This window comes from Ostrinia nubilalis, chromosome 2, assembly GCF_963855985.1.
Source record: "Ostrinia nubilalis chromosome 2, ilOstNubi1.1, whole genome shotgun sequence".
Lineage (NCBI taxonomy): Eukaryota > Metazoa > Arthropoda > Insecta > Lepidoptera > Crambidae > Ostrinia > Ostrinia nubilalis.
In genome coordinates, this window is record NC_087089.1 from 5469738 (window position 1) to 5493086 (window position 23349).

General features: G+C 36.2%; 2 protein-coding genes across 3 annotated transcripts in view; both read right to left on the minus strand.

Annotated features, from left to right (window-relative positions):
- The window catches only part of LOC135080537 (hormone receptor 4), a 112865-nt gene extending 104731 nt beyond the window's left edge, over window positions 1-8134 (minus strand). For both annotated transcript variants that reach the window (XM_063975233.1, XM_063975224.1), the window contains exons 1-2: window positions 7873-8134; window positions 6113-6203 (exon numbers count right to left, since the gene is read on the minus strand). The gene's annotated coding sequence lies outside the window, so the exon portion shown is untranslated. The remainder of the gene's footprint in view (window positions 1-6112; window positions 6204-7872) is intronic.
- A 13450-nt stretch (window positions 8135-21584) lies between these two features.
- Window positions 21585-23349, minus strand: part of LOC135080602 (ras GTPase-activating protein raskol) — a 149100-nt gene continuing 147335 nt past the window's right edge. Inside the window, exons 19-20 of the mRNA XM_063975279.1 lie at window positions 23214-23326; window positions 21585-23131 (exon numbers count right to left, since the gene is read on the minus strand). Coding sequence (XP_063831349.1) covers window positions 22897-23131; window positions 23214-23326 — 348 coding nt within the window. The 3' untranslated portion in view covers window positions 21585-22896. The remainder of the gene's footprint in view (window positions 23132-23213; window positions 23327-23349) is intronic.

The window sequence follows — 23349 nt, forward strand, 5'->3', positions numbered from 1 at the left end:
GAATTTTTTTCCTTGAATTTTCAAAAGTGAATTTCTTTCTGGGCCACCCTGTATAATTTCATGTGATAAAAAGTTGTTTTATTTCTACGCCTGTCTGGGAAAGTCCCACCAACAATTTATTGTTAAGCTGTTAAGAGAATAAAACTGAAAACGATTCAAACGAAACATATTCAAAACTACACATCAGTTATATGCATGCAGATCCTTGTGTAAAATGATAATTTTATAAATAAAACTTTTGAAAGTTTCCAAATAAAGAAAAAGTGCAGGAAATACAAAAAGTACACTGTTTATGAAGCCCATGTCTACTAAAAATCAAATACGAAACAAGGAAACTGAGACCAAAAAGTCGTCTCTACATAATGCTTTAATGAAAGTAAAATGATTGAAGATGACAGTGTTGTCGTCATAATGGTGCCAGATGCAAGACGGATGAAAGTAAAATTGATGACGATGAAGCATCAACAGTGCTGCACGACCATTGAGCAGCACTCTCTCTTATAGTCGAATATGATACAACAGTTCATTGATAAAAATAGTCAAGCATCAATCTAAGATGAAATAATCTGACAAATAGTGTTGTCCCTACCCATAGTTTCGCTGGGATACCCCAAGAAGGGTACCTACAAGAAACATTATAATGCACTTTTGAGTAAACATGGTTTTAAAGTAAATGTTTCAAACAAAATGAACCTCTTAAACTTTTAGGAAACTTTGAGGCTAATGCCAAACACTTTTTTTACTCTGCTATCTGTGTTGTACATTAATCTGTATTACATTATGCTGTGTTACATTAAGCTGTGTTTTTCTAATAAAATAAAATAAACGCAAAAACAATAGAAAAGTATTGGAACAACATCGCTTACAATTTCATCCAGTTAGATGCAAGTGAACAGCATTGATGAAAGTAAAATGTAATAAAATGACGTTTTATTAACACGGCTGTAAACTCGCCTATCTGTTATTGACCCCACAGTAGTAGAGTCACCAACGGGATCATCATTGATGAAAGTAAAAGCATTACAGGTCATTGACTAGCTTTTGTTTATGAAAAAATAATTAATTTAACTTTACGCCAGTTATCTACCTATTGTGCTAAGGTAAGCCAAGCCAAGCTTTAGCAGCTCTTTTAGTTATTACCATTGATTCAATAATGATAACGATGAAAAAATTTTTGGTTTACTATATTAATATTTTGCTTGTTGCAAATGTAACGTAAAATCTGTTTGTGGTTCATATAGGAAATACATATACAGTAGGTACCTTTACCATTCATCGTACTACGGATTGCTGCAAAGAGCAGCGTTCATCACGGGCCGCGTTGCGAACGCACCAAAGCGATTGGCGCGAAATGCAGTTACGTATAATATCAAACGCTTCCGCGTGTGAGCAGGAAGCTCCACACACTTTCCCTTTTGCCCGAGCGCAGCAGCCGACCACTATGCACCACTATAATCCGCCCAATCTAAAGCGTCTCTCGCGCCGAACCCGCAAAAACCAAACACCAACTTCCCAACTTGGCAGGCCTATAATGCAGTTAACCAACAAACGAGGTTAAGTGTTCGCTGCCTCATGATGCGTGGCAGCTGCTAAGCATTTGAATTAAGGGTAATACCGTGAAGCTAAGGTTACGACCGGACACTAGAAAAGGATTCAACGACCGATAAATTGTAAAGAAATAACAATAAAATCGTTACCTAATGCCAACGTTCTAGCTTTCTAATCGAGATTATTGAATCTATTTTGCATAAAAGTTATTCATTGCTAGTTATAATTTTACCCCTTCCGTGTGGCGTGGAGACTTCATGAATTATTCATTATTGCAAAATAACCGGTTTTGATAAACAATGTATGAACCACGTCGCAGCGGTACAAAGAGTGATGATCCCTGTAGGGAAATTCAAGTTTTTAAACGGGTTACCCATGTCTAAAGGATAGGTGAAATTCGCGACGTCTACCAGGCTGACATAATACGGCGGAGGCGCCTTCGGCTGACCTATATACCGTTTGCGGACATTGACCTCAAGGGGCTGCTGACTCGCGCGGCCGGTAGGGTATAATGAGCCTGAAAAAATTCTCACTTGGCAGTGGAATTTGAGAAATCGATGGATTTTATGGACGCAGCTTTGCAGTACCTATTCGGGAAGTTCTGTAGCTAAACTTTTGTCTGATACCTATATTCATCGTGAACGAAATTTTTTCAGACTTCTGAAATCTCGTAGTTTTAATAAAACCTAGACTATGATCAATGATTTTTGTCATTAGGAAAATAATAAAATAAATGCTGAGTAAACTTGACGAATTATTATATCCTTCCAAAATTCTAGAGACTCAAAGGAGTTCAATATCCTTCAGCCTAGTCTTCCCTTTTGTAATAAATACCTACGTAAATATCGCGAACATTTAGCAACCCTTTCAAGCCTAGGTCACAGTACCCAAAACGTCACTCAACAATAGGGTGAGTGATGAGAACATACTAGGGCGGCGCGGCTGCGATCGAACAGTGCCGAGTTCACGTCCGGGCGGCGACCCCCGAATCTAGAGCGTCTAAGGCCCGGCGATTCCGGAATAGGTACAGCCGTTCTGGCAACCGCCACGAGGATTACCCTGGAGATAGGTTGAATTAAACGGGACTACAAACGGTCTTAGACCTCTAAACGATTAAACACGATTTAGGGCGATGTGAATGTTCATTAAACTTTAATAGTTTGATCTAATTAAGAGCGTGTAGTGTCTCTTGTAGGTAGGTAGGTATAAAAATTGTTTTTGTTTAATGCTCTACAAGTAATTTAAGAAAAAATTATAAACTAGCATTTTGATAATTTATTCAAGCCCCTGTCGATCCGTATTAGCCATGTCAGACGCCTGTGGCGGTTCATTGAGTCTGACACCATCAGTGTTGTGATGATGAACTAAATTGAAAAAATATGTGCAAATCATAAACAACGTTTACTTTCGCAATATCTCTAAAGCTATAAAATTATTACTACATTACAAATTGGCCTGAAATTAATTATGGAAATATCGGGAAACTAATAAAACATGTTCAAAAGTAGGACGCTAAAACCGTAAAGTGTCGTTTACGTATGCGGTACAATAATACACGATAAGGAGTAGAAACAATGCTCGCGAAATCGAGGTCGACAGACCTTAGGGCTTACCCTAGGAAATAATTAACCTAGATAAGGTAAAAAATAAGATTGTTGGCATATCAAGAGAAAAGTGCTTGATAAAGAATTATTTTGGCGAAGGCAAAGTTTTGATATTTTAATCAGACCTTTATAATTAACCTAGTTGAAATCCTGAAGAAAATTACTGACGGACCCTAAGGTAGTTTTAGTTCTCATTTTGGTAGAGTCGCTAACTTATTACAGTTTGTAATATTCTAAACATGAATTTTGTCGATCCTTCAGGACCGACTTTGACAAATTACAAGTTGTCTACTGTTCCTAGATACGCAATAAACGAGTCATTTGACAAAACATTTACAAATAAAATTGTGGGAATAAAACCATTTAGGTGGAAAAAAATATTTTTAAATAATACCTAGTTCCATATTCGGCATTTAGCCTGTTTTCAATAGGAATTGTATTGGATTTAACCTCAGATCATAGAAAGAGAATAGATATGAAGTCGCGCGTAACTACAACGAGAACCAGTGTCCCCACATTTCCCCCACCACAGCTCCCACACACACATTCTACTGTGTAAAAACAAAGCGACTGAGAGTCTACGACAACATGTGCAACCGGCTTAAAAGTGCTGTGATTGGCCAGTAGGCATGCCTTATGGCCAATCAATGGCCGCGTGACGTGACGCACACTAAGAAAACGCTAGTGAGAGAACAAAGATAAAATGGAGTCGACAAGATATCGATACTTTAAATCGCTAGGGGCAAGGCTCGAAACTGATTTCACAAAATGCTTATGTATGAAAACCTTTTTATTATTATACGTTATTATTAACTACTATCACGCATTTACTTTTTAATTATGGCGATCTGCGTACCGCATATGTTTATCAAAAATAATGCCTATATTAGGCTTTCAACTAGCTCTTATAGTAATCACATAGTTGACAGTTACTAATTACTTCTACTGTTATTTTTCTTTTTGTAAAATCTTATAATCGCAAGTAACACATAATTTTTTTATTTAAAATTACAAAATAGAAAATTATAATTTACTTCTATTTATCGATAATAGGAAACCGCATTAGAACACGAGCACGGCACTATGTTACGACCGGCACATGCGGCCGTACTGTGTATTTTCACACGACAGTGGATATCGGAAGAAATTAAATACATTGCGCAGTAGTTGAGCATGACATAAAGTGGTTGCTAACTAAATCGTCAATGTACAAGTGTGTTAGAATTTTTATCACCACTGATTGCGATATCGCAGTAACTGTTACGGCACTGAATTCGTTAGTAAAAATGTTTAGTTTTTTTTATTTATAAGCAAAATACCAATGGATTTGCAATACTTACATGTAGTAAATGACTCCATTGTTCCTGTAGTTCTTCGTTTCACTTGTTTTATTGCACGTAACGACGCATTATCCAAAATATCGGAGAACATTTCCTTAGTACGACTGAATCGCGACTAACCTAGCTACGCGGCCGATGTTCGTTTCTGGGCATATCGCGGAGACACGCGCCACGCCCCCGTTTCACATCTATTCCCTTCTATGATCTGAGGATTTAACTATGATTGACAGATAATCTTACAAGATCCAAGACAAGAAGAGACAAGGTAAATAAACAGCTTTTTCAATAAATATTAAACGAGCAGCGAACCTACTACTGTGTACCGGCTAATGTGACAAATGAATAAATTAACCATTTTATTCGAGTGCGAATAGTTGTAGGCGCGGGAGCATTGCTAATCTAACTGACCTATATTAGCGGCCGGTGAAAGACCTCGTAAACTACTACCAGTGCATTATTCCCGCAACAATAAGCCAGTGCATAGCACACGATTATGCGTCTTAACACCAAAGCTAATAACTCAAAACTGACATGCAACCGACATACATACATAACTACTAATGGCTTCGCGGAACAATTTTGTTTAAAACACATTTATAGCTTAACTAATTTCTAAAATTGAGAACATGCAGTACGGAACAGTTCGCTAATAAAATTTTAGAATAGGAATGCTCTACTTGTGATACCTAGCATCAAATTAACCCAATGATTAGTGTTTGTTTATTTAGTTAACACTTAGACAGATTTTATAACTAATGTATAAGTACATAATTGACATTTTAAACTATTATTTCACTGTGATACATGTATACTTATTAAACGACACATAACATGAATATATACAAAATTAAGAAAAAATACTTTATTTACCTGCCTGTCTTTAAGAATACTGAACTGTTTTTTTTTAATTACAATCAAATTCAGTTAATTACATTATGTATTTAATTGGTCTCTCTTATCTCTCAATTAATATTATTAATGATATTTTAAATAACATCAGCTGTCCATTAATATGACTAAATTGAGGTAGGGGAGCGCGGCGGGGAAAGAGGAGCGAGCACTGAATGGACTATGTCTACGTCTCTATCAATCACACAACGAATAAGGTACGTTTCTGCTTGTTCATTTCAAATTAAATAAAGAACCACGCGACATTTTAATCTACCAAACTGTACAACGACTAGTGTAATGTTGAGATTTTTTTATGAAAAAAGTTTGCTGTAAAGGTCAAGATCATAATGGAAGCTTTTGCAATGTAGAGCTAATTTTACTAAAGTTGTAAAGTATTTTTTTAATATTGCACATTATTATAGATTTCATTGCAAATCTTACTCCGAAGCAACACCCACTCTTTATCTGAGACATTTTTATTTAAATCTTATTAAGATATTTTTAGAGCTCTTTCAATACCTTGAGAGAATTCTTATTTCTAATGCAATCTTATCATTTCGAGCTTTTTTTTTTAAGTGTACACAATTTCATCTTAAATCCATTTAAAGCCTTACTTACCTACTTAGTAAAATTATTATTATTCGTGAGTATCAGTGCACACCCTACATTTGACCAGCTGCCCTTTGACAAGGGTTAACTATAAAGCGTATAGAGAACAGTGATACTTACATTTTTATTTGTAGACCACTAAGAAGTTGTAACCCTTCAGCCTTTATTTCTCATCGCTACGGGATGGGAGCGAAGGTAAGGCGGGTGGCACCTGCAGACCAATAAAATTGCAATTTAGAATCGATTTCGATATTGGATGTACGAGTAGGTAGCTTAGCTGTCCCAATCCATAGATGATATAATGATGATGTTTATTTATATATTTTGTACATTTTTACTAACATTTCATTAAAGTATGTATGGAAATAAACCTCTTTACTAATGAAAAGTTACACACGCGTTAAACAGTAGTTTAAAATGACATTTCCCTACTAATTTAATTTTAAAAAAACCTTCAAGCCCCACCCATATAAACTCAAGGTCAACTAACTTAGGAATTAATTCTATCACCACACATGAATGAATTATATCAAAAAGCGTTTTACACCCCAGATGCGATAGGTTTTTTGTGTAATAAATATGTAACTTAACTTTTTTTCTCATAGAAGAAAAGTGCAAGAGTTTTTTTTAAATGATTAGGTTCACGCGAGTAGCAACAGACATACCATCGAATGTCACTGACATTGGCTGAATTAACTCCTACATATTACGTCACGACTCTACGTTACTATTTAAGCGTTTATTTTAATATTCCCGGAAACCGTTGACCTTTGCTCTGAATTTTAGTGCATCTCAGGAAAACTATTATTAGGTATTTATATAAAATTCTTACAATGTAAAGTGTAAAAAGTATGACGTATTGTCTAGTTTCTTGTTGCACTCAAAATAATGAAGTTTGACGTCCACTCATTGTTAAAAGAGCCCACACAAGTTCTGCGTCTTTTAAATATTATTTTCAGATCCAGGCAAGCTTTTCAATGGATTTAAATCATTTTTTTTCAGGATTTTTCCTAACTGTAAAGGAATTGTAAGTAAAGGTGACGCAAAACTTACATACTTAATAGCTAGATATTTTCTAGAATGTGGAAGACATATCGCAAATCCTAGTGGTGGATGTGACAGTAAGACGATTGATTTTATTGGGAATTTTGGGTCCATGATACACTTAATGTATGTACATTACAGAATTAAGATTTAATTTGAGGTACTCGTACTGTCGACGCCATAATAATATTTTTGATGATAGATGTTAAGGTGAAAATAATTAGAAATGTTCTTCATTTAAAAAAATATTTCAGTCTTGATAGGTACATGAAGTCAGTCTTACTTCCGATAAACTGACATATCCAATTTTCCTGTTGAATAAATGCATAAAAAATGATTGAATATGAAATACATAATGCGTTTATTATTAAAATATTTACTTATAACTTGAATGCACGTAGAATAACTAAAAAGGGTGAACTTAATACCATATGGTATTCTCTCCCAAATGTCACTCAACCTATAATTCCTATAATTTAAAACTAAAATACCTACTAGTTAGAGTAAGCATAACTTTTGTTTAGCAGTAAATAACAGCTGGTATTAACATCTACGTATTTTTGTACCTTTCTACAAAGGAAGTCTGGGAAAACTTTTTCTCCGTCGGAATTTTTTATGACTTCTCTGTCGCCTGAAATAGGTTTAGGACCACATTATCAAGTGGTGTAAAGGGTTTCGTAAGCTATTTTCAATGTAAACTTTTCTTTCTTCAACCTTCAAAAAATTCTTAAAGAGGAAACGTGATCGTTTTAAAATTAACAATTTAATTAGCGAATAAAAATAGCAAACAGGAAGTAAAGTATAATTGATAAATAATTTAGAAAATCATTATTTACTTGTTTAAAACGTTGAACAGTTCAGCGGCAGGGGGTTCTCAATTGCATTCCCCAAAAAATCCTTTGCAAAAACAATCCTTCGCAAGTCACTCTCACACACAAAACGTTCACAATCTCAGGGTGCACTTTGGGAGACCAAGATCACGTCACGAGTTCATACACAGGACGTGGAGTACCAGGACTACCAGGGCAACAGAGAGCATAAGAGGTGTCAAGTCAAAGTCGCGAAAGGCGCACGCGACAACAACGACAGCGAGCGCGCGGCGCGCCGGCAGAGCGGTGACTGACCGGCACACTGCCGCGTACCCCGCCAGGATCCTCCGGGACCCTTCCTCCGGGAGCCAGACCCGCAACACGACCCGACGACGCTTTCTTCACGCGATTTAACCGCACACATAGGTACATACCCACTCAAAGGTCTTGGCTCCAGCCTAATGAAAATTTCATTTCGCCCGACAGACAGAAACCCTTCCTTTTATCAGCCGAAATTCAAAATATTGGCGTTATTTTGCTTTTTGCTTGATGTCAAAGTAGCCTTTTAGCTTGATGCTTTTTGAATACGAAAGGAGGGTTCTAATAAGCATGACATGTAGACCTGCTTTTTTTAGATTTGGCAGATTAATTACGGTTTTAGAATAGGGCACATTTTATAGTAAAATAATTCTGAAAATTATGACTATCTCGTAGCAAAACATTTTGCAGTGCAGAACCCGGAAGTAAGTATTTTCTTCCAAGAAAGTATTTTGCAATATGATCCTAGCTTTTACTTAGCAACAATACACGCATCTAAAACTGATATCCGAACGTCAATCACGAATACAAAGGAAGCCGAGGGGAGTCATCTTGCAAAAAGTAGAGTCCGTTGACCCCTGAAATTGCGCAATAAACTTTCACATGGCGCATTATTTGCCAGGACATTATAATGCGGTGGAATGCTCCGGGCATATGAGTGAGCCGATAGTCAGCTAGCGATAGAGACACGTGATTTGGCCGTCGAGTAAGGTGAGGTGCGAGTTGCGGTGGTCGGCGATAGTGAAAGTACGCGAGTCGGCTAGGCAAGTGCGGCGCAGGGCGGGACCTTGAACAACGCGACTGTTGTTGACGAAGAGCCGCTATGGTCTCAAATGACCTCAGGCTAGTTTACAAATAACAGTGCTTGGCAGCCGGCACACTGCTGCGTACTACCGGTGGCGTACCGGTGCTATTGACTCACTTTTAGCCACTGTAATGATTGTGGTGTGGATATAAAAATGTGATAGATGTATTTTAGATTTTTTTAATATCTCCTATCAGATTTTAATATAAAGTTGCATATTATTACAGTAACAATAAAATTAGTAAAGTAAACATATTAATATCATCTCTACCTCTCTACTAGACCCGCTTGGTGATTGAAGACTGTATTTTTTTGTAAAATTAGAGGCGTTTATGTAAATATCATTTGTATATCCTCAAAATGGGCATTCATAAGACTGTGAGTAGACAAACCATTGAGGCGACAGAAATACGGTTGAGTAAATCGTGGTCCAATAGAGTTAGTTTGCGGGTAGCTTGTTAATCCTGTCCCGTAGCCCGACGAAGGACCACAGTTTACAATAGACCATGCTGATTGTTTCACTACCGTCACGTGCTCTCTGGCAATTTGATATCGAAATTGAAACCGTGTTGTTTGCACCGATAGTGGTAAATTAAACAGCTCGTACACAAAGTCAAACACTTACAAACACCATTTTAAAACCTACTTTAAAGTTTTTTTTATTTGCCTTTTTATCACATGTCAGCGTCACCGTAACTCACATTGTTTGCAGAGTAACTAGATTGAATAGTATAAAAAAATAAAAATGGATTGCAATTTGACTGAATTTTCAGTATCTTGCATTAGTAATACAAAACTTAATGCGAATTTAATTTAGTTATTTCTTTTCCGGAAAACCTTCCGTTCCAATTTCCACAGAAGTTCGTTGGCTTTTTTATCTTTACATTCGAACGGAACGCAATTATCAGTATACATAATTTCGCAATGTTGCAAATTACGATCATTCCAAGAAGTGTCATTTGGTTTGTGGAGCGGCAGATGGTTGTACTTTTTTATTTTATTACTTCGAGCTTTCTTTTGACTGATTGCGGCATTTGACTCGTTCTGACATAATTTTGTTCATAATCAATTATAATACTGCCTTTAAGCACTGCATTCAGTAAATAATAAAAAATACTGTTAATGCCCTAATCATTATTTTTGCTGTTACAACAACCACCAAGTAGCAATATGTATAATTATATGTATTAATTAATATCATTGAAAATTAAAAACAAACTACAGGGCCCGCGCTGCATTTTCATAATATGTTTAGAGTCATGTTTTTAAATAAATATAAGTAAGTATTTATTGAAATAATCTAAAATATCTTTAAACTTTAACTTCCTTTTATTCAAAAGGAATTTTCCTTATGTACCAACTATATGGAATGAAAGAATAAATAAATAAAAGGGTTTCCCATTCATAGATCAATCAAGACAAACAACTCTATAAGTATAGCGATTATCAATCGTATAAAGAAAATCGATCGATTATAGCATAGTAAATAATGATAGCAAAGCCAAAGATACACAGATAATGTTATCATTGTTGACCATCGATCAAGATCATTACCATCAGCTCGCGCTTGCCCAGGCCATTGACCTTTTCCTTTTTCTTATCAACGTATTAGCTGACCCTTAAAACAGTAGTTAACATTATTGTATAACTTCTATCAATATTATGTTTTATTGCTTTTATTGTGGTACTAAATAAACATTTTTTTTTCTTTTTTTTAATAGATCTTTAGAGACAAGAAAAAGTCACTTAAATAAATCAAACATTACATAGCAAAGACTATCACAACATATTTATAGAGACTACGAGTATTTAAAATCTTGATTTAATTTTCCTGAAAATAATAGAGCTTATTCTTCTCTAATCGTTAATGTGAATGCTTCAGCTACCAATCGCATTAATACCCTATTACTTGGTGAAAAATGAATTAATAGTAAGTAGAACTAAACTTAATCTGCGAAACCCAGATTGAGAAAGCTTCAACGAGCAGTAACTTAGCTAAGTTATAGCACAGAGCCCACTTACCGTGGTAGAGCGCTACACTTAATCCTTTCGTTGCATAGAACTTTGGATTAAACTCAGCTATAAGTTATGTTAAGGTTACCATTTAGTTCTTAATGTACGCTATATTTTACTACGAGAGCTGTCTCTATGTATGTACGTAGTAATTATAAGACAATTTAAACAGTATCAAGTGTTTTGCTCTACCAATTACTAGGTACTCCAAGTAATCTTTTATTTAAGCATTAAAAAAAATGATATTACTAAGTTATGAGGTTTCTTTCTAAACTTAATTGTAAAATCAAATAATATGAATCACAACGATTTTTTTTATTTTAATTATTCAGCTTGGGTTCAAAGTAGAGAAGTTTAATTTTTCTAAATGGTTTTCTTTTCGATAAAACGAATCATGAATTTCACAATAATTTGCACTATTGATGCAATACCTATCTAATTATAACAATTAGATTGTTATTAACAAATTACAAATCAGTAAGGTGCAAAATTCTTAAAAATATCAAATGCGGTGAAAATAATTATACAAATCCTAATTTAATAAGACCACAATTCAATATTTTTTTACCTCAGGGTTCACCTCTACAACCGACAAACATAACTGATAACAAATACATTCCTCCAAACCGAAATCGGCAAAAATAAAAACTTAATAAAAGAACTGTGATACTTTATCGTCCTATAAGGAATTCCTTGCAGTAAACGCGTGCCATGAGTATGACGAGGCAGTACTACGCAGGAGCGATTACGCAAACCGAGCTTCCCGAGGAGCGAGGTCGTTGGCAATGGACTCGGTTCAATGTCACCAAATATATCACCGGGCCGTGTACTACGCGCGGTAAACTTGATACTGGCTGTGTCGGAAATAAATAATAATATGAGGTTTATATGTGATGTGATACATGTGGTTGTGTTAGTAGTGTTACATGCATAATAAATAATTGCATAAGAAATTACTTAGTTTTACTGTCTTACAAGGTTACCAAGGTCGTGGTTATTTAGTACCTTTGCAAAAATGTATTTGCTATGAAGTGATAGTTTTGTAATCTTAACGAGTATAATTTTTTAATTATGTACGAGTAGAGCATATCTAAATGTATTTTTGGAATGTAAAATTCATGATGAGATAGTTTTCAGTTACAAATCTCATTTAATGATTAATCTTAATCATCAATATTTTCTCGAACCAACTGCTCCTGAAAGAAATAAAACTAAACACTTTTCCAATCATTGTATGTATATAAACTCAAAGCATTTAATATATTAAACTTACCTCTAACAACACAAAAATATTATTTTTGGTATATCCGCACTCCATAGACAATGGATTGAAACTGTTCAGTCGGCGTATACGGCCGTGCTCCTGACCGGGTCGTCGACCGCACTTTTCGGCAGGCGCCCCGAGTTTCAGCTGTAACGTGATCCTGCACGCACACTTCCTCAATAACGCACATGTATGCACCCTGTAATATCTTCCCGCGGGTTCACGCCCACACGCACACCTAGATAGCGCATAACCGGAAAACCATTGTAAAATGTCACTATTTTCTGAGTAATGATTTACCGATCGCCAGAACGTCGAGGCTGGATAAATTGGACAACTAGGAGACGTTAATTGACGTAGACGGATTTATAGACCTGCTGAAATTTGAAAATGTAGAGACATTTTTAAGATTTACATTTAAAATGAGCCTGTGATCCTGTGGGAGGACTTAGCTATAGCAAAGTTCATACACGTGCCTAACCACAGCAAAGTTCACAATTCCGATGGGTTCAAGGTTCTCTTTGTAATATACCGGCTTCGCATAAAGACAAAAGGCGGATCGTACAGACAATTCGTCTGGTCTCGTTTCCGAATATTTCAGTTTCAACCCTGACCTCCGTGACCTTTGAACTTGGGAGGAGTGAACGTACCCTTGACTCGAGCAACAGCGGTTCTTGGCCCGCTATAATTAGACGCTGATAGCGATAACGTTTCGGTATTTTCGTTGTGTTCGACGACCGAATGGGCCGTGTTGGGATGTGTCATTCAACGAAAACAAATGACGTTAGCTCTGTTTCCTTGGCATCAGAAATAGCTAGTACACTTGTAATGCTTTCCACTCTTCAAACGTGACTATTCCAATTGCCAATATTAACCACTGTATACCAAATTAATATAATTAAACTTAGACTAGACATGACCTTTATGTCTACCAAGGTCATACTTACTGAAAATATTAAGAGAAAATGGTACATCAATATGAAAACTGTGAAAATGCTGCCCTTAGTTTTCTGGATATTGACCCTAAACTAAAATCAATGTAATACGTGCTACCTAAGCTATAAAACTAGTAACACCGAGCTCAGAAATTCGATTGTAAATTTTCCGACGTTCACTATGAAACAATGCGGCGTCTATTTTGGTTTTAGGGCGTGGGTGGCCTTGTATCTATAAACAAATTCTGAGAGTTAATAAAATTTTCTATTGATATTTCAGTTCAAACGTACGCTGGTACGGTAAAAATAAAGTGTCTCCGGCAAGCATTAAGAGGTTGTTCACCCAAAATTTGGGCATCGCTCTCTTCCCTTTTCAGGGACTATTTGTCAAAGGATACAATCTTGTCGTCGCGTTCCTCCCTTTAAGCTAGGCGGTAGTCTTTATTGCTTTTATTTATGGTGTTAAGTAAATACAATTCCAGTCTTTAATTAGATTAACATTATGCATTAGTTTTTCTACTACAAAAAAGTTATTGCTAGGGTATTTCAAGATTTCTGAAACAACGGTAATTGAATAGAGTTAAATTTGCAACTAAGACATATTACCTAATATAAAATAATTTTGAAAATTACCTATTATTTATTATAAAACTAAAAACACCCAAAACAACTAGAATTTGAATCTAAATCTACCCCAGGAAATATAAATAGAATATCCTAAATAGTTAAGAAATGCGTTTTAGCTTCATACTTGATATACCCATCACAGATAACATAACTAGTATGATAGAGTTATAGATTTTTTTCGGGGAAACGCAAAGCAATTTCAAGTCCAATTTTCAGTATTTTTTTTATTATAGAAGGACTCAGATAGTTGCTATTTCAGTAATATTTTACAGCACCATTCAGTGAAAATTAACTACTCCGACACATAGTTTTTTCATGGCCAAGGTTTGTCTTTCATGTTGAGTTTCTAGCTGTTTTCACCGACTATTTCCGCAGATAAAGCACTCACCATTAATTAGGATTGTTCGTATTGCCATAGACCAGACACTGTTTCCCACTTTCTAGTTAGATTATTAGTAAAACGTATAAGGAAGTTGAACTAATTCCCAATGGGTTTGTAAACACCTAAATAGAAAATGTCTATGTGGGCCTCTGCAGACTAAAATATTTTGATTGGTAATAAAAAATATTGCTGCAAATTAAATAACAAAGCTATACAAAGTTGTAGAGTTTTGTCCATTCTTGAGCTCTTAATACAAACTACGTATAATTTAACATTATAATAAAACCCTTCCCCTATTTCACTGCATGCATCAAACATGGTACTAAATCAACATTACACCGCGTGTATTTATACAATGAGCTGTCTATAGTAAGCACGAACCCCACAAATAAGTCTCAATGCTATTTTTAAAACGTTTTCAATAATGCTTATCCGTTCCACAATGATCGTTGCATAATAATGTGCATCTTACAATGCAAGTACATACGATACCGCGACGCAGGCGCACGCACACATGCGCACGAGCGACACGTGAATACTCACATGCACGCTAGATAAGAGTGCGGTCAATGACCCCTTTGGGGAAATGCCCCCTGAAACTCCACTTAGGGAATGGAAGCTGAAGGCGCCTTGATCTTCGTAAAAAAAGTTAATGGGTGCTTAGTTATATTAATTGCATCGTCTGTTGGTCGCGCGTGGTTTTTAATTATACTGCTATATAGAATAGGAAGTTTTCATGTTACAGTAAAAAGTTTTTGAACCAAACAAAATTTTACAAGTCCCATCACACACTTTAGTGATATTTTTTTATTGATAAATTACGTAATAATAACGTCATCAATTAAAACTATCTTTTTATGCATGATCTATTAATATCCATCTTCAGACTCCTGTAAAATCGATTCTATGATAAGTCCATCTTAGCTTTGATAGAGATGAATATACCAAGTGGGTAGCACTTTGATGCAATTCAAACTTCTTATATGTATTATGCTGGGTAAATAGCTTCGTGCTCAAGTTGTCTAGTACAGTACAATATTTTATAGTTCAATAGTCTTGGAGAGTAACTTTCAGTACATCCATCAAAGCACTTTCGTAGAGTGCAGATAACTTTCCTTTGCTTCTCGCACATTGGTATTACCTGTGTGTATTACTCTTATACCTTGTGATGGACGAAGCTGCGTAGAGCATTTATGTTCGTAGCTTTACAAGATGATACGTTACATATCATACAGACGGTACTTACTCGTATTGTCCACGAAGACGTAATGTTTTTCAATTATTCAACAGTGAAAAGTATGTACACCCAAATGTGTTATTGAAGTAAATCACACCAGACTAAACATTTTTGTGCCAAAATAGAGCCTATATTACAAAGATACCACAGTATTTAGCTGTCGTCTGTACCAAAGTTGGAAGATTCTTTCGCCACGGCCTTTGGTAGAGGTCATGCGCATGTACTACTAGGTAGGTAACCCATGGTACCATGGGGTTTGCTGTAAAGAACGAAAGCAGATGTTTAAATTTTAGCTTATATCCTTTCAATTAAACAAATCCAGACATTGTACCGCTCTTATTAACCACAAACTCTATTGGTAATATAGTTAAATGAAAGACTGCAAGTCTTCAACTGAAAAAATTAAGATTTTTTGAATCAAATATGGTTTACGTTACGGTATTTATATCAAAATACGCGAATAAAGGTAAAATGACAAGCAAAGCGAGCGTCACGCTCTAAACGGAAATGATGATCTGAGACAAAGATTTTCCCATTCATCCAATAAAGCAATAATAACGAAATTGCAATCGTATCAACAGACAATAGGTTCAGCGATTGTCTGCGCCGGCGCAGCGCGAGGCGGAACGGTGATCTTGAATGGAGTGAAAGTGGCTGCAGATACTTCCTTGCACGTGGAAAGTGAACGCTCATGAGTTAGGCCAGGGATGGGGAGCCTTAGAAGCTTTTATAATAGTCATAAATAGGTATAATATGTATGTGTACCTAAAAATTTGTGTTAACTATAACACCTTGGAGAATAGAAGGCTTATCCAGCTGTGGACGTCATTTGGCTGAAACAATCGAACGAACCGTTACGATCATGCTGTTTAGTAAAGTTGAAAGTTAGTAAGGTTACGTAGGTTCTTTATGATTAAATTTAACTCAGAGGCAAGCATATGGTTTATTTTTAGGTAGGATACTTACAAAATTCAAATCAGCGCAATATCCTTTACCAACAACCACACTGCCTGCCTAACCGCATGCCCCCGGGTATTCTGACCTAAATGAAATATGGCATTCTCTAATTTAAATTCCTATCAAGCAATCTAAGATCGATTCAATATGAAATGTATAATTATCGATTCATTATGCACAAAAAAAGGTTCAACAATAATTTCATTTCTTTATATTCTAGAAAGTCAAACTACAAGAAACATCACGCAACACGGACACGAATTAAGGCTAGTCTATCATTCGTTTGGAATAATTATCGTTTGTTTATTATAATTTGTACGAGTAGATATGCTAATATGTAGTTATAATAAGTCTATGGTAATGATGACTTTTCGGTAAGAACCGACTTGTTCGGGAGGCTGGAATTCGTCAAATCCGCGAGCGTGAATATTCGTGCTATCTAAAACAGCTTTTAATCCTTCAAGGCCCGCGAATCTAGACACAATAGATAATCAATTGTTATGACATTAATGAATGCCATCTGGGACTCAAGCGGACATGGCTCAAAACTGAGATGGCTATGTCTGTGTATGTATATGTATATAGACGAAATTCAGTATGATGAGATTCATAATTATTTAAGTAGCCTTTTTGAAGAAGACCAAGTTCTTTATAGCCATAGGTTTGGCACCTCTGAGCTAGGCGGTCTGTAGATACACATCTCACGTTCGGCGGAACTAAGAAAGTCTAGATTCGAATGGGTGCTGTAAGTTAGCCAGCGGAAATGCAACGAAGTAATCCTCTCCAAGCTATAATTAGTAATCGCTAATTAAGATTGTACATTTGCATTGATTGGGAAAGTGTGATGGTACCTTGAATAGAATTTAAAATTGACTCTATGTATCAACCCATTAGTTTTATTTCTTTAGTGGCAAGAGGCTTGGACTAGAAACTTGTGAAATTGATCTAAGAAATCAATCACAACAATGTAATAGAATAATAATGAACCTGAAATGAAGATATGAGTGTTTCTAAACATCTTTGGAAGTATTTAAAACAAGTGAAGATAAACCTGTATGGATTTATACCTCATTCAAATGTTTCTAATATCCTGTAGAAATAACATTTTATTTGATAGCACGACAGTAATTATAGTCAATTCACGTTGTGCTAATTTTCGTTTCAAATATGATTGTTTGTGGTATTGTAACAATAGCACTGCTAATTTAGTAGGTTAGTTATGAACAAAAAATATTATGTTTACACTCGTGTATTAAAAATGTTAGAGTATTTACAAAAAAGTTAGTGGTGTTCAAATCCAAAACATAAGCTTGATAATCTCAACAATAACCCAATACAAGAATCTGTTTAATTGAATTTAATGTGACTTAATGAGTCATGCGCGTTTGTGGAATGTAGAGTCTTTGGGCTTCGGGAGCGCTGGCTCGTTGACACCTACTTGAACCCAGTGAATCACTGTACATACAATGTAGGCGCAATTACAAACCAAACAAAGCTTAATTTTTGTTTAAATGTTTTACAGTAGTCATTATCCAAATATATGTAGTGGATGTAAAGTAGGAACTAAGTAATTATAATTTTTATTGGTGTTATTTGGAAAACTTGGTAAACATATTCCGTTGCTAGTAATAATACCTTCTTGTTGATAATAAACCAGCGAAATTACATCGTTTTTTGCTTTTAAAGTTATTAACTGACTGTTTAGTTTACACAGATAAGTATCATAATACGATAATGACAATAAAGTCAATCCACCATTCCATAAAAAAATAATTTGATTACTACAATATTATTTTCGAAATTATGACGCCGGACTTACCTATAATATATTTCCTTACCTTACCTTACCTATACCATAATATGTCCTTTAAACCAACGGTTCAATCGCCTCTAACGACCGCGTACAGTTACGTCCATCTCCATTCATCGTCACTGCTCACACGATCGACTTAGCATTAACATTTAGCTGGTCCACGCTGAATGATTCCCGGAAATGTGTTTTAAATTTATTGAGATCGATTCGCCAGAGCGTATGAATGAGCAGCATAACTTGCTCAGGTGATAGACGAGAGCGTTCACCCCAGGTCTTCGACCGGCCGAGTTTTGCCAGCTGATCGGGAGCGCGTCACTGTGCGCATGACTAACAAAACATACACCGTTATACGCTAATTTTGGGGAAATAATACATTATTTTGGAATACTACGGGATTCTGGATTGGTAACTGTTTGGAAATATTGTCTGAATAATTCAATTGTAGCTGTTGAATAATGTAAGCGCTTTTTTGGTATTCCAATTTGAATCAGTCGATTTTAATGAAAAAATATTAGTGCAGTAAACACATCAATCAAAAGAACGTTACCTAGTTAGAACTTTGTTACCGTAGTAATTCGGGATTGCTATGCGTTAAGGAAAGATCAAGTTATGCAATAAGCATTATAAAGGTAGGTAGTAATAAAATAATAGCTAACCACTGCGTTTTACACTAAAGAACGAACGAAGAAAGAAGTATTTGTAATACTTCATGAAATACTTCGTTCTCACTGAAAAACAATTGGTTCATAAAGTGGCTAGTATGGCTACTCGCACATAGATGGCGGTAGTTACTCAATGTAAATAGTGTTATTAGCAAATCTTACTTCCTTGAAATATTTGCTTAGTTTATTTTATTTATACCCATAAATAAGATTTTACAGAAATTTTACAAATGTCAACAATGTTATATTTATTACTAGGCTAAATACATTTTTTTTTATGCAGAGACGGAGTGTGCTCTACATTTCATACAACTACTTGGCGATAGATGTCAGTGTACTCTGTAAATTGTAGAGTTCAGTCATTTTATGAATTAAGACCTTTTTGAAAATTAAAAAGAAATAATTTAAACATAAAAAAATATAAAAATAGATGTCTGGTTGACTTTTTACTGAGTAAATATTTTTTTCTAAATTGCAGTTTATCGAAGTTTAATCAAATTGTATGCGTTTGTGATTATTTCCTTGCTATCATCACGAGGTTTTTAGTTCACGTGCAATAATGGTTCATAAATATGGCCCGGAGACCAGCCACGAGGAGCGCGCCAACCGCCGCATGCAGATCGTATACGCGGGCAAGATGCGCGAGCGACAAGTATTCATGGAAGAGCTCAAAGAATACCGAAAACAGAAGGACAAAATTATATTCAACAACATCAAAAAATCCATCGGCCCCATCTGGTACCAGGCTCTTAGTGTACCTCAAAGAACAGCTTTAGACGCCTTAGAGTTTTCAATCTATCAAGATCTATTAGAAGGACGTCCTGTACGAACAGCTAAATTGATGCGTGAGTTGGGCCTGTACCCTCGACCCAATAACATTGACCTTATGAATTGCCTCTATTTAGGCCGTGACGATCCTAAAGTCATGCTCGCCCAGCTGTTTGCGATGACGTATGGCCACAACATCGACGGTAAACGAGGCTCTTACTGTTTAAACGCCAGGCTTATGCTGTCAGGTATCCTGTATCTAGGGCTTGACAATTTGATCACTTTGCTTAAAGAAAGATTTCGTCCTGACCAACAAGAGAAACCGAAAGCTCCAAAACCCAAACCTAAACCGGAACCACCACTAGCCTCGCCATATTTGCAAAAGATGATTGCAGTTTTGTATGAGCCCCCCACGAAGAAGCGACCTCGCCCGGCGCCTTTACCAAATTTGGACGACCTGAACGAACCTTATGAGGAAGAACCACCGATCCCGAAGCCGCCTCCACCCCCGCCACCACCACCGCCTCCGAAGAAAAGGTTGCCACGATCATACTGCGACAAACTTGCTGGGGTCATGAATATTGAACCCTACTCATCCATCACCACACTCGCAATGAAAACAGTGACTAGAACGAGCCATCGCCGAATGAGAGGTTCAAAGCTATGTGTCACCGAAGTAAAAAAGACTTACGGCATCAGTGTGACTAATCGCAAAAAGTCTGTGCGCCGAAGAAAACCTGTAGCTCCTAGCACTGGCATGTGGAACTCGCAGTATGTGATCACTGGTGTCTATCAAGTACTAGGCAAGTCAGTGTTTGTACTTGGCAGTGTGTCTATATTGCCCCCGATTGGCGAACTCATACATGGAGGGTACAGATACTTGAACGGCGAATACATCAACATTCACTGCGGTTTCCGCGCCAGACCGCCGCCGCCGAAACCCGATCCTTGCGATTGCGTAAAGAAATGGCAAGACCAAGTTTTCGAGTATGTAAAAGGTAGCAAATGTTATTGCGAGCACTTTTACGACTATGGAAATGAAGGCACATTCCCGATCGATGATTTACAGTTTTTCCAAAAGCCAACAAAACACATGCCCTTCAAATTCAATTACGAAACGATATACGACTTAGACCAAAAGCGGTTGCACGTTGAAAGGGAATTCAAAAAGTTATGGGACACTGACAGCATGCTACATGTGGATGATGGCACAGTTAAAGATAAGAAAGATAAAAAGAAGAAAAAAACTAAACGTTCCTCAACAACATGTTTGGGTCAAAACCCTAAACCCGAAGATTATTTGAAATGTGCTCTGCGGCTGATGAGGCGCGTGAATGTAGCAGCGCGGCTGCCAGATATTCATCTAGTGCCAGAGTTAAAAGAATGGATGCGGCAACGAATAAACGGCCCGTACACTGTAAGTCAAAAGTCAGAAATGATACGCAAGAGCACAATGTACTGGCAGATGTTCCAGTTGCTGGACTCAAAGGGCTACGGCCATGTATCTCCGCCTAAAGACCCGACATATTCCGGACACACGACCTGGGTGCACAAACTCGATTTAAATGAGAAATTCAAAAAGTACACGTACAAATACAGATTAGCGTTATTTAGATCGCTAGCAAGAGTAAATAATTTGATGTGGCCTACCATGTACCAAGCTCAGTTCCCCGACAAAAAGTTCCGTGAGATATATTTTTCATATTTATTCGGACGCATAGAAGACTTGCAAATTATGCACCCGTACAGTACCAAAGAAACAGCAGAACGCAAATTTAATTTGGCCAGAAAAAGGTATTGTTGTTTGCCAGCTGGAATCGAACCTCAAGAATGAAAATGTATTGTCTGTGTATGTCTTTTTGTTTTCAATTAAAGTTTCAATCTTAGATAATGTTTTGTTTTAGTGTCATTGTTCCTATTAGGGTTATAATTAATTTGATACAAATGAAAGTCGTGAATACGTAATCCATAATTTAATGTGATAAGAATAACATAATATACCTACACAGGTATATTTACATAAATTTATGGCTTAAAATTAGATTCACTGAAATTTAGCAGTTTCAGAATATAATGTTAAATTTCAATTCGCCAACCATATTACATCGATGATAAATGATTTCGATTTGTTCAACAAATGTCCAGCCAGTGTCCAATTGGGTTGTTAACGACTTTTACATTACTACCGTTAATCCATATAATACTCCACAGGTATTCAAAATATTTTTTAATTTCATACCACATTGACTTAACGTAGCGCCTAGTATAATTTTATACAAGTCTTACATTATTATTATAAAATCTATAACGTTTTACTTTATTACAACTCTAGTGCTACAGAGCAGTGGTTCGTAGAGTCCACTACAACTCTACACTAAGGGATATTCAATCGTCTTTGGTATCATTACAGAAAACAAACTTTGCCGACGCGATCTGACGCGAACACTATCCAGTTTAATCAAGAATACTGATACATAACGAAATGTTACTGTCATTAAAGCATCTCCATTTAAAACTAAAGAAACAATATAACAAAGTTAAAGATAAATGGCAGAACGAACAAATGTGATCTACATACAAGGTTTGTTAGAAAACTTTTATCATAATAAATATTTGCCTCTTAATAAAATAACCGTAATATTGCAATAAGAGAGATAGAAAATGCATAAAATATTACAACGTCATAAGCATAGTGCTTCGATCGATAAATTATTGTGCATTGCGAATGAAAATAATAATAAAACATCAAATTCATTATATCAATTAACAAGAAAGTAGATACGATTCTATACAATACATTAGTTAAACGATTTGTGCTTCAGCTCTACTTAAATCGATAGTTCTAAGAGAGCAGTAAATAAGATTATATAAGAATAAAATAGCCTTTGAAGTTGATAGCTAAGTCAACACACGAAGTAGACAGTTTATATGTATTTGCATAGCTCGACAATGAACACCATATTCACAACGATTTAAAGAGCCAATACCTTTTGTATTTAGGTATGTATGCAGTCTGATAACATCACAGTGACGTGTAAGGCTCAAATACAACACGGCTATTGTTACGGTTCCGTATCGCTGATGTTCCTTTATTTTTATTTTAAAGGTATGTAACAAGTTTAATGATGCATACCTGCATGCATATCAATAAACTCTGAGACCCAAGGCATCATGCGGTTTCAACGAGATAAGACTACGTAACCTGTTACCTGACCAACTAGGTCTTCTATTTCGTTTGGTCGTTTGCTCAATCGTATGCAAAAATCAGACTTATATCTGTAGTTCTTGGTGTGAATGTTGCGTGTGGTTCGACGAGGGGGTATGCGGGGGCGCGGGGTGCGGGGCTCGCTGCTGCAAATGTACCAGAGCCGACAGTAGCCTGGTGTTGGCCTCATCTAAGGCTGCAATACGGTGTTCTTGAGCCTCGATTACTCGTTGCTTGTGTGACAGAGCGGCGGCCATTTTGCGTTGCTCCCGTCGCAGTTCCTCTTCTACGCAGATCAACCTGAAATAGTGGAAAATATTGTTAACCACTGACTTGAATTCTGAATATAAATTGACTTAGTTGTGTTATCATTTTATTTTACCTTGAAATTATAGCCTTCATCTTTGCATCTGTGTGATCCTGACCAGGCTCCGCCGGTAATCTTCCACGAAGTAGCTCTACTGAACACTTTAGCCTCTCGATTTCTCGTTCGTACTGAAATACAACAATGTATTTTT